The following is a 14,103-nucleotide window of genomic DNA, read 5'->3' on the forward strand; positions in this document are numbered from 1 at the left end:
TTTATTTAGCTCCGGCGCCCTTTTTTCCTGCTCGGCGCCCATTAAACGTTATTTATTATGGGAGTGAATGGCGGCGCCCTTTTTGTCCACTAGCGGCCTGCGCCCTTTTTTCCCAGCTCCGCTTAAAAAGGAACCGTGTATTCCCAGCATTAGTCTACTCTAGGCATCTTCTTCCATACCCTCACTCGGGACTTCTCAAAGCTTCTTCTATCTTCCACAGTTCATGGCCCCTCCCGCATGATCTCAGGTAACCTCTTAAAGGATACATCTGGGAAATTTAAAAAGATTAGATTTACTTACCTGGGGCTTCCTCCTTATTTTTTATGGCTACAATAGATAATTGGTGCTACAATTGGACCCTTTATGACATGGCTGCAGGAGTCACCTGATTTTAAGGGCCTGTTTCCACTAGGGCTGAATGTGGCCCAAATCTGCAGCATTTCCACGCAGGCGAGGCAGGCTGGGAAACGCTGCCTATTCCTCCTATGGCTTGCCTGGATGGCATGCTGCAGTTTGCCAAAGAACACATGGCTCAGCTATGGATATGGGCAACAGCTTCACAGCGGTACAGGTGCCGTGGCCAAATCTGAAATGGCCGTGGCACCTAGTGGAAATAAGCCCTTACTGTCGGTTATGTCTAGCACACTGCGAGTCAGAGCTATCTCAAGAGAAAAGCAGTTCTGTATTGGTCAGTCATCATCTCATGCCAGTTGCCAGTTTAACAGGTTTTTAGGCAGTTCTTTGGTTTTGTATATTTGGAGACCAAACCAAAGGTTCAGATTAGGATTATAAAATCAAATAATTTGTAGTAATACTATATTAGCAGTCACTGATGCCACTGTCATGCATATGGTTGAAAGTTTAAATCTTATTAGTTAATTGCTCTTCCTTACACACTGTCATTGTGTCCTATTGAATAAGCTAGGGATGGTCAATCAGATGCAGTGAATTTGAAGTTGATGCAATTTTTATGCAACTTTATACACTTTGAAATTAGACCTATCAAATGCAGCAGCTGCTGCCCCCCCCCCCCCCCCCCCCCCAATCCCAGAAGTTCAGTAACATGACCTGTACACTGTATATTTATACAATTCCTACTATGTACTTGTTCACTCACTTGTGTTACCTGTACTTTACTAGTCCATTTCCAGTTGTATAACTGTGTCTGTTTGTGCCCTAGAACAATTGTCTCCTTGATTTACAACGTCCTGAAGACTTTCATGGAAATGAATGGAAAACTCTTTGATGAACTCACAGCATCCTATAAACTTGATAGACAACAGTAAGTCATGTTAAAAATGTTCTACTCAAACTAGGATTATTTATTATTATTATTTCTTGTATTTATAAAGTGCCAACATATAACGCAGTGCTGTACAATAGATAGATGGGTTAACAAACAACATAGGACATACAAGGGGAACAGAACAAGAAATAATAAGCAGGATCATGCAGGGTTGATTGTCTTTGGCAACAATGGCTCAATGTTTTGAGTAGAATAGACCAAGCTTGTTTTAGTCTGTGAAAGGGGGGGGGGGGGGGAGGGCACCACCAGTAAGGCTGCATGATCAAGCTGGAAAGAATTTTCTGTTGTGTCCAGGGTTTTAGAACTCAGTCTCAATGGGCCTGATGCACAAAGCGGTTGCCCTCGTAACGTGCATTGTGCCAATAGCATAACACGCGCTTCTCCCCTGCTGTTAGTATGGGTAAAAATTGCTGTGCGCTGCCTGCACATGGCGCATTTAGCACTGCTTTGTGCATCAGACCCAATGACATTACTGTGGTGTTTCCTGACCAGTCAAAAAATGGAACATAATGGCCATTTAATATGCATATTTCAATGTTTGAGCAAGTACAATTATGCTGTATAAAACCCTGCAATCTGGGATGGAGAGGTGTTCAACAGGTCACAGATGTAGCTGACTAAATTGGGACTTGGAAACAATTTGTGTACCTTCCTAAAAGAAAAAAAAAATGAGTTGTAATGAAAAAGCTTTGGGATTTAGAAAGGGAACTGAGAGGCTGAATATAGACTGTGGCCCGTACATAGATATATATCTGAGTATACAGGGAGGAAACTGATTGCCCAGCATGATGTCCCTCCAGTGAACATCTTGATACACTAAATCAATTCCGATTGTTCACATTTTCTTGAGACAGGAAGTGGAACAGTTGACTTTTTTTGCGGAAGCTAGAAATACCAACTAATAGCTTAGTAATCACAGAGCTTGGATGTTACCTTCTTTTGGGGCTTCAGCAGCTTAAAAAATCATGTCTTGAAATGTAGATCATATAGCTAAAAACTGAGTATAGGGAGTCCGTTTTCAGATTCTAGCTGCTGCCTGGATTGCATCATTCCACTGTTCAGACTTCAGGAGGTACTGTAAGTCACACTGAATCTTTTTGAGATGATGCAGTTTAAAGCAATTATAGTTTGTGGTACAGGGAAATGCCCAGTGTCTAGGCTCCCAACAAGGCATTTTACAAGTTATTTATTTGACTGTGTCTAAGCATACATGCAAGCAAAAACAAACTCTGTAACTGAGTTCACGCATAGGAATACATTTGTTTTTAGAATGGACTTTAACTACTTAAAGACTGCCTCACGCCAATGGGCGTGACCGCGGCTGCCGCCCCAGGGCCGCCTAATGGCAATTGGCATCAAGTCCTGGGGCTGCAGTTTCCCAGGGAACGGCCGCGCGCATGCGCAATTGTTCCCTGCCGTTCCGTGAATAGCCTGATAGCCGCTGATCGCGGCTAGCAGGCTGCTTGTAAACGTAAGGGGAAAGAAATCCCCTTTGTTTACAAGCGTACAGCGCTGCCGGGGCCGCAGCGCTGTACGAAATCAGCGATCCCCGGCCTCTGATTGGCCGGGGAGTGCCATCCTCTCATAGGCTGATGCCTATGAGAGGCGGAACAGGACGGATCGCCGTCCTGTTCCAAATCAGATGCCGGAGGGGAGGGAGGAGGGAGGGAGAGAGAGCCTCGTAGAGGCTAAAGAAAAAAAAAATACAAACTGCCACAGCGATCGGACCCCTCTGGTGGCATGTCCCCTTAGGGACAAAAAAAGGAGGTGAGTCCGATCGCTGGGCTCCTAAGCTGGGCTGTGCAGGAGGCTGAAAAGCCTGCACAGCCCAGCACTGCATAAAACGGCCTGGTCTTTAGGGGGGGTTAGCACTGTGGGTGTGAAGTGGTTAAATTGCAACATATATTTTGAATACCTCAGGTTCTCTCAGATTATACATGTGAAAGAAAGAATTCAGATTTTATAACTTGTGTTTATTTTTTGTCTTTTTAAAAAGAGAAACTTTTCTTATTTGTTTGAATTTGTTCCTTACAGGGAGCTGAAGCGAGAAAAAGATCGTCAGGAGCTTTGGCGAAAGCTGGATGAGCTGCGTCTCAAGAAGCTTAACGGTCTGGAAGAAGCTCAAATGAACCAGCTTAATTTACAGCACAGTTGAGCGAATAAGAGTTAGGAGACCTCCTCCATCACCTTTCACTATTTAACAGAAGACCACTGCAGCCGGTCCACACCCCCTCCTCCCCACATTGCACCCTGTCTTTGTTTAGAATTCCTAAGTCCCCTGTAAGGGGGCAGAGCAACAGCTCGCACCGTGATGCCAGTAATATTCATAACATACGGGATTAGAACATTCCAGGGATGTCTCCTTTCCATGTTGTAGCAGGTGTATTTTTTTCCCAGGGGAAGGAACACACGCCAAAAGCTTGTCAGAGATAACCACCTTTCACTATCCCTTCTTAGCAGCATCAAAGACTTCTAGGAAAAGCCATTTTGTATTTAATGTCACTTCCTGTTCATGTATATTATGGCATCCTATGAAGAAGGTTACCTAGACTAATCACTGCAACATTAAAGGCTTCTTGGAGAGAAACAAGGAAAAGTTATGTAACTTCCTGTCCAGTGGAGGCAGGGGCTTCTGGGAAGCTCCTTGCATCTCTAACTCTTTGTGAAAGTAAAGGCTTCCGGGCAAGCCTGTCACAAAACCATTTCAGTCATGTTTTGACCATGAAAGCTAAGGCTTCTGGGAAAGCCTCCTTAATATTCAAAAATGGTCTCTTTCTGTTTGTGAAAACAGGGGCTTCTGGAAAGGCCTATGTCTCCTGTCTGTCAATTTCTGTCTCTGGGAGCAGAGACTTCTGGGAAAGTCTCTCCACCAGTCATCTTTATCCCGTCAATAAGAGTCTGAGCTTCTGGGAAGCCAGATATGAACCACCCATGTAACAGAAAAAGAACCTCAAACCCCCCATCCACACACATCTCTACAGGTTGTAAGAAATGGTCAACTTCCTCCCATGCAATTCATGATCCATGGACCTGCAGAATTAACAGCATGCTGGATTCAAAAGCAGCATAGGCTTTCAGGTAGCCTGATCTATCCTCTACTGCCCATTGGTGTTCAGACTATGAACATTCCATGTCAGTTAACAGGGCTGTTAACTTCCATTCAATAGAAGGCAAGGGAAACTTGCAAGAAATTTTATCAGTAATGAACTTCAAGAACAAGAACTAAGGTGTAATACCATAATTTTGTCTCAGATGAGAACAGTTCAGAAAATACATTCCACTGTTATTTATAAGGTTTCAGCATAATAAATAAAATATAGTCATTGGCTGATAATGAGATTCTAATGGTACAGTTTAGACTAATGCAAGAAAGAGTCTGGATTTTTTCCAAGTCAATGAGATGAACATGTTCTCAGTCAGTCCTGATCACAGTTTGCATCAAACAAATCTTTGCATTAATCGTTGGCTGTCAAATCTTTCTTCAAGTAGAAATCATCTAAAGGATATGCTGTATCTGGAACACAAACTCTTGACTGTGAAATATATTAGTGAGGCAGATTACAGATTTTGGAATACCTACAATGTTGTAGACAATGCTCTCCCCAACTTCTGTTTCGTGTGGGCATTGAAAAGAGCAAAGGTTTTTGGGTTCCATATCTAGAAATGACCTCAGTTAGCTGGATCTGCATTAACAAGTGGAAGGCTGCTACAAGGTGAAGATATAACGTCTTTAAAAGCTGAGGATTCAGCCTCTAAGCTCAATCTCCGCCTTCCAGGCAAACTAGTTAGCTGCTAAGTTTATATTTGTAGATGTAACTGCTGTTAATGATTAGTCTTTGATCAAATAGAACTGAGGTTTTCAAAGCTGCATAATCTCCAGTAAAATATGAAGTACAGTATGTGCCTAACCATAAAGGAGAAACATAACATACAAGAATGCAATGATACTAGCGCAAACAAATCATACAAACTACCACCACCCCATTTCTCTCTCCCACCACCCCATTTCTCTCTCCCCTCTTCCCATCTGTGTCTCTCGTCTTTTCTCTCTACTCCTGTATTATTTTTATTGAATTTTCCAAAGCTAGTCAAGATGTAGACTTGAAATACAATTTAAAACAATAACGTTTTGAACTGTGAGTGGGTTGACAAATACAGTGTCCCTGGTACCCTCCATCCTGTACACTTCCCCACTTTTGTAAAGAAATAAGCATCAAATAGTAGGGTGAAAGTAGAAGTGACATTACTACCTCCTTCTACTACTGGTCCCTGAACCTTTATGCAATGTGCAGTGCTGCCCTCCTTTGGGAGCAGTGGTTGCTGGATCACTCTAATGCAATATGATGTCCATTTTCTAAGATTGTACAGGAGAAAGAAGCAGTCACATGACCATAACTTTTAAGTTGCTTGTAAGGTACTTTGCAAACCTGAACTTCCATATCACAGTGGACAGGTGTGGGGGAATAGGAATTGGAGAACTGTATTTATCACCTTTAAGCTTTAAGGATAATGTATACTTTTGCTGACTTTTGTTTTCAAAGGCCTAAAATCTATTGTAAAACAACAGTGCAAGAAGTAATCCGTAAGAGCAAATCTCAAAAGAAAATTGCATACATTGTATAGAAAATAAAACCCATGTACGGCCGCCCAAAACAATTAGCAATGAGTTCAGTAAATCTTCAAGATAAATTTGTTTGTGCAGGCTTAATTGTATCGCAGAACTTTGCAAATGACCGAGTTAACTGTAAGCATGAAACAGGTCTCTTGCCCTAGTAGCAATTCAGGGATCCGATATGAATGAGATTCCACAAGTGTTTACACAAAGGAACCCCCAATCGTAGCGCGTATATAGCAAGATCATTTTGTCAGTACGAATGTCCTGCTTTCATTAGATTGCAGCTCTCCATGGCAATAGCGACAAACAATGAAACTGTGCTGCCTTCCTTTACATATGTGTGTGCATGGGGGGAACATCTATCCTCTTATTAACGGTATAAAATAGCCTATTCTCAAAGAGTATATATAAATATAAATATATTGTGTGCAATGTTTTCATTTTAATTTTTATTTTTTTAAACAATTATTTATGGTATTATTATTATTATTTATTTTGTATTTAATATGTTCAGCGTTGGATTTGTTTAGTTCACAGAGGGAAGGGGGAGGAGTGGGGTGAATATGATATTTAACCTGTTCACTGCTGAATTAAATGCTGGGTCTCAGAACTACAGTATGTCCTGTCTTCATGTCTAAACTTTCTGTCAACCAATATTTATACAGGCACTTAGTTAATATTAGGTTGTAAAAAGATGTAGGATCATCAAGGTCGACCATTCATTTTCTGCTATTTTGACTACAGTATGTTTTGCATGACTTTTCTTGCTAAGTAAAATAAGGGTTCTTCCATGTCTGACTGATGCGCCTTTCTCTTAATGCTCCGTTTCCTGTTTCTTATGGGACTCCCTGTAAAACACTTTATTAAGTATATTTCATGTCAAACTAATATTCACCCAAGACTTTTTTTTTGCTAGGAAAATATTACAATTTACATACTCTAGTGTTAGATCATCAGCAAAAAGACTAACAAGCTTATCCTCAGTTCAAGACCCTGCTACTGGATAACATTAACTAACAATCCAGACTTAAAGCACACCTCAAGAGAGAGGAATATGGAGGCTGACAAATGTATTGCCTTTTAAACAAAGCAAATTGACCGGCTGTCCTGCTGATGATCTGTCTCTAACACTATATACAGCAGATTTGGTCACTGTGAATTTGCTTGAAATTGGTAATGCAAATATTGTATGATCGACCGCTTTCTGTCCAAAATCGATCAATTCGGTCAACTGGGCAGGATGGAAAATTTAGCTTGAAGCAAGTCAGAAGCGCATCACTAGCACCATTGGATTTGATGATGACGAACGCAGAATAACTGTAGTACTGTCACCTGTCCTACTTGTGTGTGTCCTCCTGGATCCAGTGGTTTAACTTCATGCGGTAAGTCTCCTTCTCCCCGTGTCCTCTTAGTTGCCATTTCATGTGACACAAGCTGAAGTTTAAGCACTGGAGCTCTAGTGTTTACACTTTAGCATGCGTCACATGACACGAAAGAGAAGAGGGAAACAGGGAGAAAGAGACCCGCTGCATGAAGTTAAACCACTGGAGGAAATGTGAAAGCCGGTCAGGTGAGAGCGCTCTGTTGCTGGCTGGGGAGAGCACAGATGGGGGACCTGGGCGGCAACTCCACAAATCTGTGTGCAGTGTGTGGGAAGCCAATACACCCCTCTCTGATCAGATTCAATCAGAGAGGAATCTATCTGATGGTTCATCTGGTAGCCATGTGTACCGAGCTTGTCACCTGCAAGTATTGGGACTCAACCCCTCTGTTCAGGGCACTCTATACTGACATGTCAGTCTATATTGTCTATATACTGTATTTCTATACTGACATGTCAGTGGCCTACTGTCCCTGGAAATTTGCTATGCGGGTTCTGTGCACTATGGAGCCTCTGCATTCAAATATCTACTGATCCTCACCCACCCACTCACACAGAAATTTTCCAGAATGTCTGATCACACTTCCTGTCACTAAACTGCCCAAAATCAATCAAAAGTGAATCATTTGGATATGTTGGGGAAATAGATGACTTGCAAATTGATCAAAATGATCAAATCAGTTGAAAAAAATGTATATGTGCATGGCCACCCTTGGGTACAGTCCATTTATACATATTGTTGAGTAGTGTTGGTGTTCAAATTAAGCAAAGCTAATTCAAAGCATTCGGATACTCCCAATTACCACTTTCAGCACTGAAGAAGTAGACAGGCTCAGGTTCACTGACTTGCATGTCATGTTGTGTTTCACATGTCAGTGAACTCCTCCTGACCCTGTCCACGTGTTTAGTGCTGAACAGTAGTAAACGGGATTATCGGGGTGCTACGAATTTGCTAAGCCAAATTTAAACACCAACACTGTCTCTAGTCATGGAGCTACTGCTGTACTTATATTCAAAACCCCTTAGGGCCCGTTTCCACTACACGTGGTGCGATGAGGTTACATAGACACATCGCACAATGGCTGTACTAAAACCAATACATGGCAATGGAACAGTTTCCATTGTATGCTGGTTATGCAGAGCGGTGCGGAGTGAAGAATCTGCGGCATGCTGCAGATTCTCACACAGCTGCATCCGCCCGCTGTCTCCTCCTATATACTTCCGTATTGGGAGATGCAGAAGTGACGCCAAACGGAGCGGATACGATGCGACACTATAGTCTCATCGCATCCCTTCTAACAGTGGAAAAGTGCCCTCTTAAACATGTATTAGATGCTTATTAGAAAAAATAAATGTTGAAACATAATATAAACAACATCTCTTTGAAAGTAATACTAAAAATAGTGTTTAAATAATAATGAACTGAAAACTACCAGATCTCTGACACTGAAAACACAGGATCTTCCCTAGCATGACCCCAGCTCAGTACCCTGCTGCAGCCATAGAAGCGTACATTAAAACTGTTTCATAGGAAAGTGACATGTCCTAGTCACATTTGTTGTTTCATATCTAAACCTGGAACCACACTTTGAATTTTAGAGGTTGATATGGGTGACTGAAAGACTTTTCTTTAGAACAGTTTTCATACAAGAAGCTCAGCCAATATCTCTTACATGAACACAATTATCAAAGCGCTATAGCCGATCCAATTTTCACATAGGGTGCGCTATCACCAGGTTCAGGTTATCCTTTTTATGCAGTTTACAAATGTTCAGCGCACACCCTCATCAATCCAACTCCATATAGTCCAGTATATTATCCATATTCTTATTCCAGCATTAATGCCTCCAAGGTCAGCAATACCTCCACCATAGACACCCACTAGTGATACACTCACCAGATGCCTTGGCCACTGTTAGACTGGCCAACCACGCTCAATTCCAGTGATCCCAGGCTCCTCAGGATCCCTGCATCAATTGTAGCTCTATTCCCTTATTCCTTCTATAGATTGCAGTACCTCAAAGGAAACAAATCCTCTCATAGCATAATACTGTTTTCTTAAAATCAAGTTTATTAAAAATTACACTCACATGTCCCAATAGTCATATAGCGCACAGAGTTTTTCCACGGGCTCTCCCCCGTTGCCAGGCTGGGCACACTTTATGGACTCCACTGTCGTCCGACCCTTGCTAGTTCTATTTCCACGAACTCCTCTCTTGTCCTGGTATGTCCACCTCCGCCCAATCGATTTCGTTACTGCCTCGTAACTCATCAGGTGTCCCTGATGAGTTACGAGGCAGTAACGAAATCGATTGGGCGGAGGTGGACATACCAGGACAAGAGAGGAGTTCGTGGAAATAGAACTAGCAAGGGTCGGACGACAGTGGAGTCCATAAAGTGTGCCCAGCCTGGCAACGGGGGAGAGCCCGTGGAAAAACTCTGTGCGCTATATGACTATTGGGACATGTGAGTGTAATTTTTAATAAACTTGATTTTAAGAAAACAGTATTATGCTATGAGAGGATTTGTTTCCTTTGAGGTACTGCAATCTATAGAAGGAATAAGGGAATAGAGCTACAATTGATGCAGGGATCCTGAGGAGCCTGGGATCACTGGAATTGAGCGTGGTTGGCCAGTCTAACAGTGGCCAAGGCATCTGGTGAGTGTATCACTAGTGGGTGTCTATGGTGGAGGTATTGCTGACCTTGGAGGCATTAATGCTGGAATAAGAATATGGATAATATACTGGACTATATGGAGTTGGATTGATGAGGGTGTGCGCTGAACATTTGTAAACTAAACAACAATATCTCTTACATCTCTTACTTGACTTTTGAAGTATTTTTTGTTGCTTTTTAAAACATTTCCTTCTCACTGTGGCACATGAAACTGAATCCCCCCAATGTTGGCTTTAAAGAGACACTGAAGCGAAAATAAAAAAAAAATGATATAAAGGATTGGTTGTGTAGCATGGATAATTACTAGAACATTAGTAGCTGAGAAAATATTCTCATACTTTTTTTTCAGTTATATAGTTTTTTTTACAACATTGCATCATTCTCTAATATTTGAAGTTTACACACTACTCCACATTCTAAATGATTTTACAGAGCAGGCTAGTGAACTTTTGAACTGTCCTCTGCAGAAACAAAACCAATACAGTGCCAGACACTTGAGATAATAAGCTTCAGAAGACTGAGATCTCTGTGACTTTGAAAGTCGTGGAGCTCAAGGGCTCTTTTGCATAGATAACAACTGGAGTTTAACTCTTTCTGTACTGGAAACAATATTAGACTTAGGTCTCTGCTCCTAATGTTTTATTTCTTAGCTGTACTACACATACAAATCATTATGTCATAATTTTTTTTCTGCTTCAGTGTCTCTTTAAGAACCACCAGCTAATGTCAAGCATTGCTTCACAAGATCTCTGTTCTAGCAAATCTAAATTCTAAGGAAGCAATGCATGCTTGCAGATTTTTTTTATCCTACTCGATATGAAATATTTACTACCTGTTGAACTGCCTATATAATCAAAAAATATTATAGGCAGGGTAGCAACATTACCCGTCATAAAGCTCAGATGGATTTGTTATAGTTTGAGTATCCTAAAGAGTTTGCAAAACAGAAGTTCTTAAAACAGAAGCTTCTATTTCATCATGAGCTTGCTGGGCAATCTGTAACTAAAGAGTTTGAAGAAATATCTAATTGGACCTGGCAGGAAACCTAGAAGTTTGGAAAAGAGCCACATGGAAAGTGTTACCCCAGGAGCCACTGAGGTGACATTTTTCATAAGAATCTAAGATGGTTGGCATGGGCTGAGCATTAGAATATGTATTGTGGGCTGAGCAGAGGCTTTATTATTGAGTGAATGAATTTGACCATTAGTTGATTGTAGAAAAATGCATTCTTCCCAATGAAAACCATCACAAATCTTTTGGGTACGTTCAGTTTTCAGAAGATCCTGAAACTTCATGTTGTGCTGTTTTACCACTCAATCCCTGATGCAGATACTTCCCTGGTGAAGAACCAAGAAACTCACCAAACCGCCAGCAACCAATCAAAAGATGGATTCACTAAGTCTGAAACAAACGAGCTGTTACTGTCCCGAAAATTGGATTAATAAAGTCAGATTTTATCAATATCCAACTGAGTTGCGGACCCATCCTTTGAAATTTTGAAGCTGCATAAAACTTTAATATATGAATGGGAGTTTCCCACCACTGTATAACTAACCACATATAATGTAATCATTAATTTTTAATGTGTACATTTAAGAATAATTTACAAAAGAAGGTTGGAACATACTGTATATACAAGTATTATTAATGTGCAGCTGATTGCATCCACTGCAAGCATGTTCAACCATAAAGGTTCATGGCTGATGCACTGTTTTGTTAAGCATGACAGACATGCTAAACTTAGGTATTGTATAAAGTGATCAGAGGCGCCAAAAGTATAAAAAATGCTAAAAATGTTAAAATTGTCAGGAAGGTAGTGGTGGACTCACCCTCCCCAAACAGACATGAAGCTGTGGATTTATCAGCACGAAAATGTATTCACATACTCCAGTAATAAGAGGCAACGCGTTTCGCAGGTATATTCCCGCTTCCTCAGGCAATAAAAGGAGTATCACACTATAGGACAGAGACAAAAAGGGGGACCATCAGACTGCTGTGTATGGTATAAATATGTACATACAGGTCATTTTAAAAAAATTAGCATATTGTGATAAAGTTCATTATTTTCTGTAATGTACTGATAAACATTAGACTTTCATATATTTTAGATTCATTACACACAACTGAAGTAGTTGAAAGCCTTTTATTGTTTTAATATTGATGATTTTGGCATACAGCTCATGAAAACCCCAAATTCCTATCTCAAAAAATTAGCATATCATGAAAAGGTTCTCTAAACGAGCTATTCATCTAATCATCTGAATCAACTAATTAACTCTAAACACCTGCAAAAGATTCCTGAGCCTGTTTAAACCCCCCAGCCTGGTTCATTACTCCAAACCGCAATCATAGGTAAGACTGCCGACCTGAAGGTCATCATTGACCTCCTCAAGCAAGAGGGTAAGACACAGAAAGAAATTTCTGAACGAATAGGCTGTTCCCAGAGTGCTGTATTAAGGCACCTCAGTGGGAAATCTGTGGGAAGGAAAAAGTGTGGCAGAAAACGCTGCACAACGAGAAGAGGTGACCGGACCCTGAGAAAGATTGTGGAGAAGGACCGATTCCAGACCTTGGGGGTCCTGCGGAAGCAGTGGACTGAGTCTGGAGTAGAAACATCCAGAGCCACCGTGTACAGGCGTGTGCAGGAAATGGGCTACAGGTGCAGAAACAGCGGCAGAAGCGCCTGACCTGGGCTACAGAGACGCAGCACTGGACTGTTGCTCAATGGTCCAAACTACTTTTTTCGGATGAAAGCAACTTTTGCATGTCATTCAGAAATCAAGGTGCCAGAGTCTGGAGGAAGACTGGGTAGAAGGAAATGCCAAAATGCCTGAAGTCCAGTGTCAAGTACCCACAGTCAGTGATGGTCTGGGGTGCCATTACAGCTGGTGGTGTTGGTCCACTATGTTTTATCAAGGGCAGGGTCAATACAGCTAGCTATCAGGAGATTTTGGAGCACTTCATGCTTCCATCTGCTGAAAAGCTTTATGGAGATGAAGATTTCATTTTTCAGCATGACCTGGCACCTGCTTACAGTGCCAAAACCACTGGTAAATGGTTTACTGACCATGGTATTACTGTGCTCAAATGGCCTGCCAACTTTCCTGACCTGAACCCCATAGAGAATCTGTGGGATATTTTGAAGAGAAAGTTGAGAGACGCAAGACCCAACACTCTGGATGAGCTTAAGGCCGCTATCGAAGCATCCTGGGCCTCCATAACACCTGAGCAGTGCCACAGGCTGATTGCCTCCATGCCACGCCGCATTGAAGCAGTCATTTCTGCAAAAGGATTTCCGACCAAGTATTGAGTGCATAACTGAACATAATTATTTGAAGGTTGACTTTGTTTTAAAAACACTTTTCTTTTATTGGTCGGATGAAATATGCTAATTTTTTGAGATAGGAATATGGGGTTTTCATGAGCTGTATGCTAAAATCATCAATATTAAAAACAATAAAAGGCTTGAACTACTTCAGGTGTGTGTATTTGAATCTAAAATATATGAAAGTCTAATGTTTAACAGTACATTCCGTAAGAGCTGGACACAAGCGAGGCTCAGGCCAGCTCTTACGGAGCTGGTCACGTGGAGCTCCCGCGGCCGCGCACCAATGTGGGAGCTCTGCCCGCCTCCTGGGGGCGGATCTTGGCCACAGATGGCGTCCTCCGTACATGGATGTGACGTGGCTCGGTCTTCTGAGGTGTTGACATGTGGGTGAGTGTCTGTCTGTTTCTATTGGCTCCCTTTCTATCTCTTAGTTCTCTATCAGGTCCGCACAGCCCATTTGACTGTGTGTTTGGTCTAAGAACCTTGACCAATAATTGGTGGACTTTATGGTGGCTATATATAAATTGTGTTCAATGTTTGTTAGTACATATTTTGTCACTTGCTTGAGAAAGGGGGATCCCCCCGAAACGTTGCATATCTCTGTGAAGGACTGCTATGAAGAATACTAAATAAAAGAGCATAATACTTTATTGATGGTGCCGGCTTCATCTTCCAATTGTTACTTATCCGTTTGGTACACGGACAGCCAAGGCACATCACATCTGTTCATAGGAAGGAGTGCCTCCTCTTCACATTTCTACTATTTCATTGGACACTGATATCTCCATGCCTGCC

The 14,103-nt window shown here is 41.6% G+C and overlaps 2 protein-coding genes across 7 annotated transcripts in view; one reads left to right on the forward strand and one right to left on the reverse strand.

Annotated features, from left to right (window-relative positions):
- The window catches only part of PPP2R5B (protein phosphatase 2 regulatory subunit B'beta), a 117,642-nt gene extending 110,930 nt beyond the window's left edge, over nucleotides 1-6,712 (forward strand). For all 4 annotated transcript variants that reach the window (XM_068260443.1, XM_068260444.1, XM_068260445.1 and 1 more), the window contains 2 exons: nucleotides 1,181-1,282; nucleotides 3,341-6,712. In XM_068260443.1, coding sequence (XP_068116544.1) covers nucleotides 1,181-1,282; nucleotides 3,341-3,461 — 223 coding nt within the window. In that variant the 3' untranslated portion in view covers nucleotides 3,462-6,712. The remainder of the gene's footprint in view (nucleotides 1-1,180; nucleotides 1,283-3,340) is intronic.
- LOC137538339 (solute carrier family 22 member 6-A-like) overlaps nucleotides 1-11,924 on the reverse strand; it is a 275,461-nt gene extending 263,537 nt beyond the window's left edge. For 2 of the 3 annotated variants that reach the window (XM_068260441.1, XM_068260438.1), the window contains exon 1: nucleotides 11,810-11,924. The gene's annotated coding sequence lies outside the window, so the exon portion shown is untranslated. Of the gene's footprint in view, nucleotides 1-1,117; nucleotides 1,221-11,809 lie in introns of those variants that run through there. The other variant, XM_068260439.1, reaches the window with a different exon arrangement.
- Nucleotides 11,925-14,103: the final 2,179 nt, after the last annotated feature.

Source organism: Hyperolius riggenbachi, chromosome 11, assembly GCF_040937935.1.
Source record: "Hyperolius riggenbachi isolate aHypRig1 chromosome 11, aHypRig1.pri, whole genome shotgun sequence".
NCBI classification, from domain to species: Eukaryota; Metazoa; Chordata; class Amphibia; order Anura; family Hyperoliidae; genus Hyperolius; species Hyperolius riggenbachi.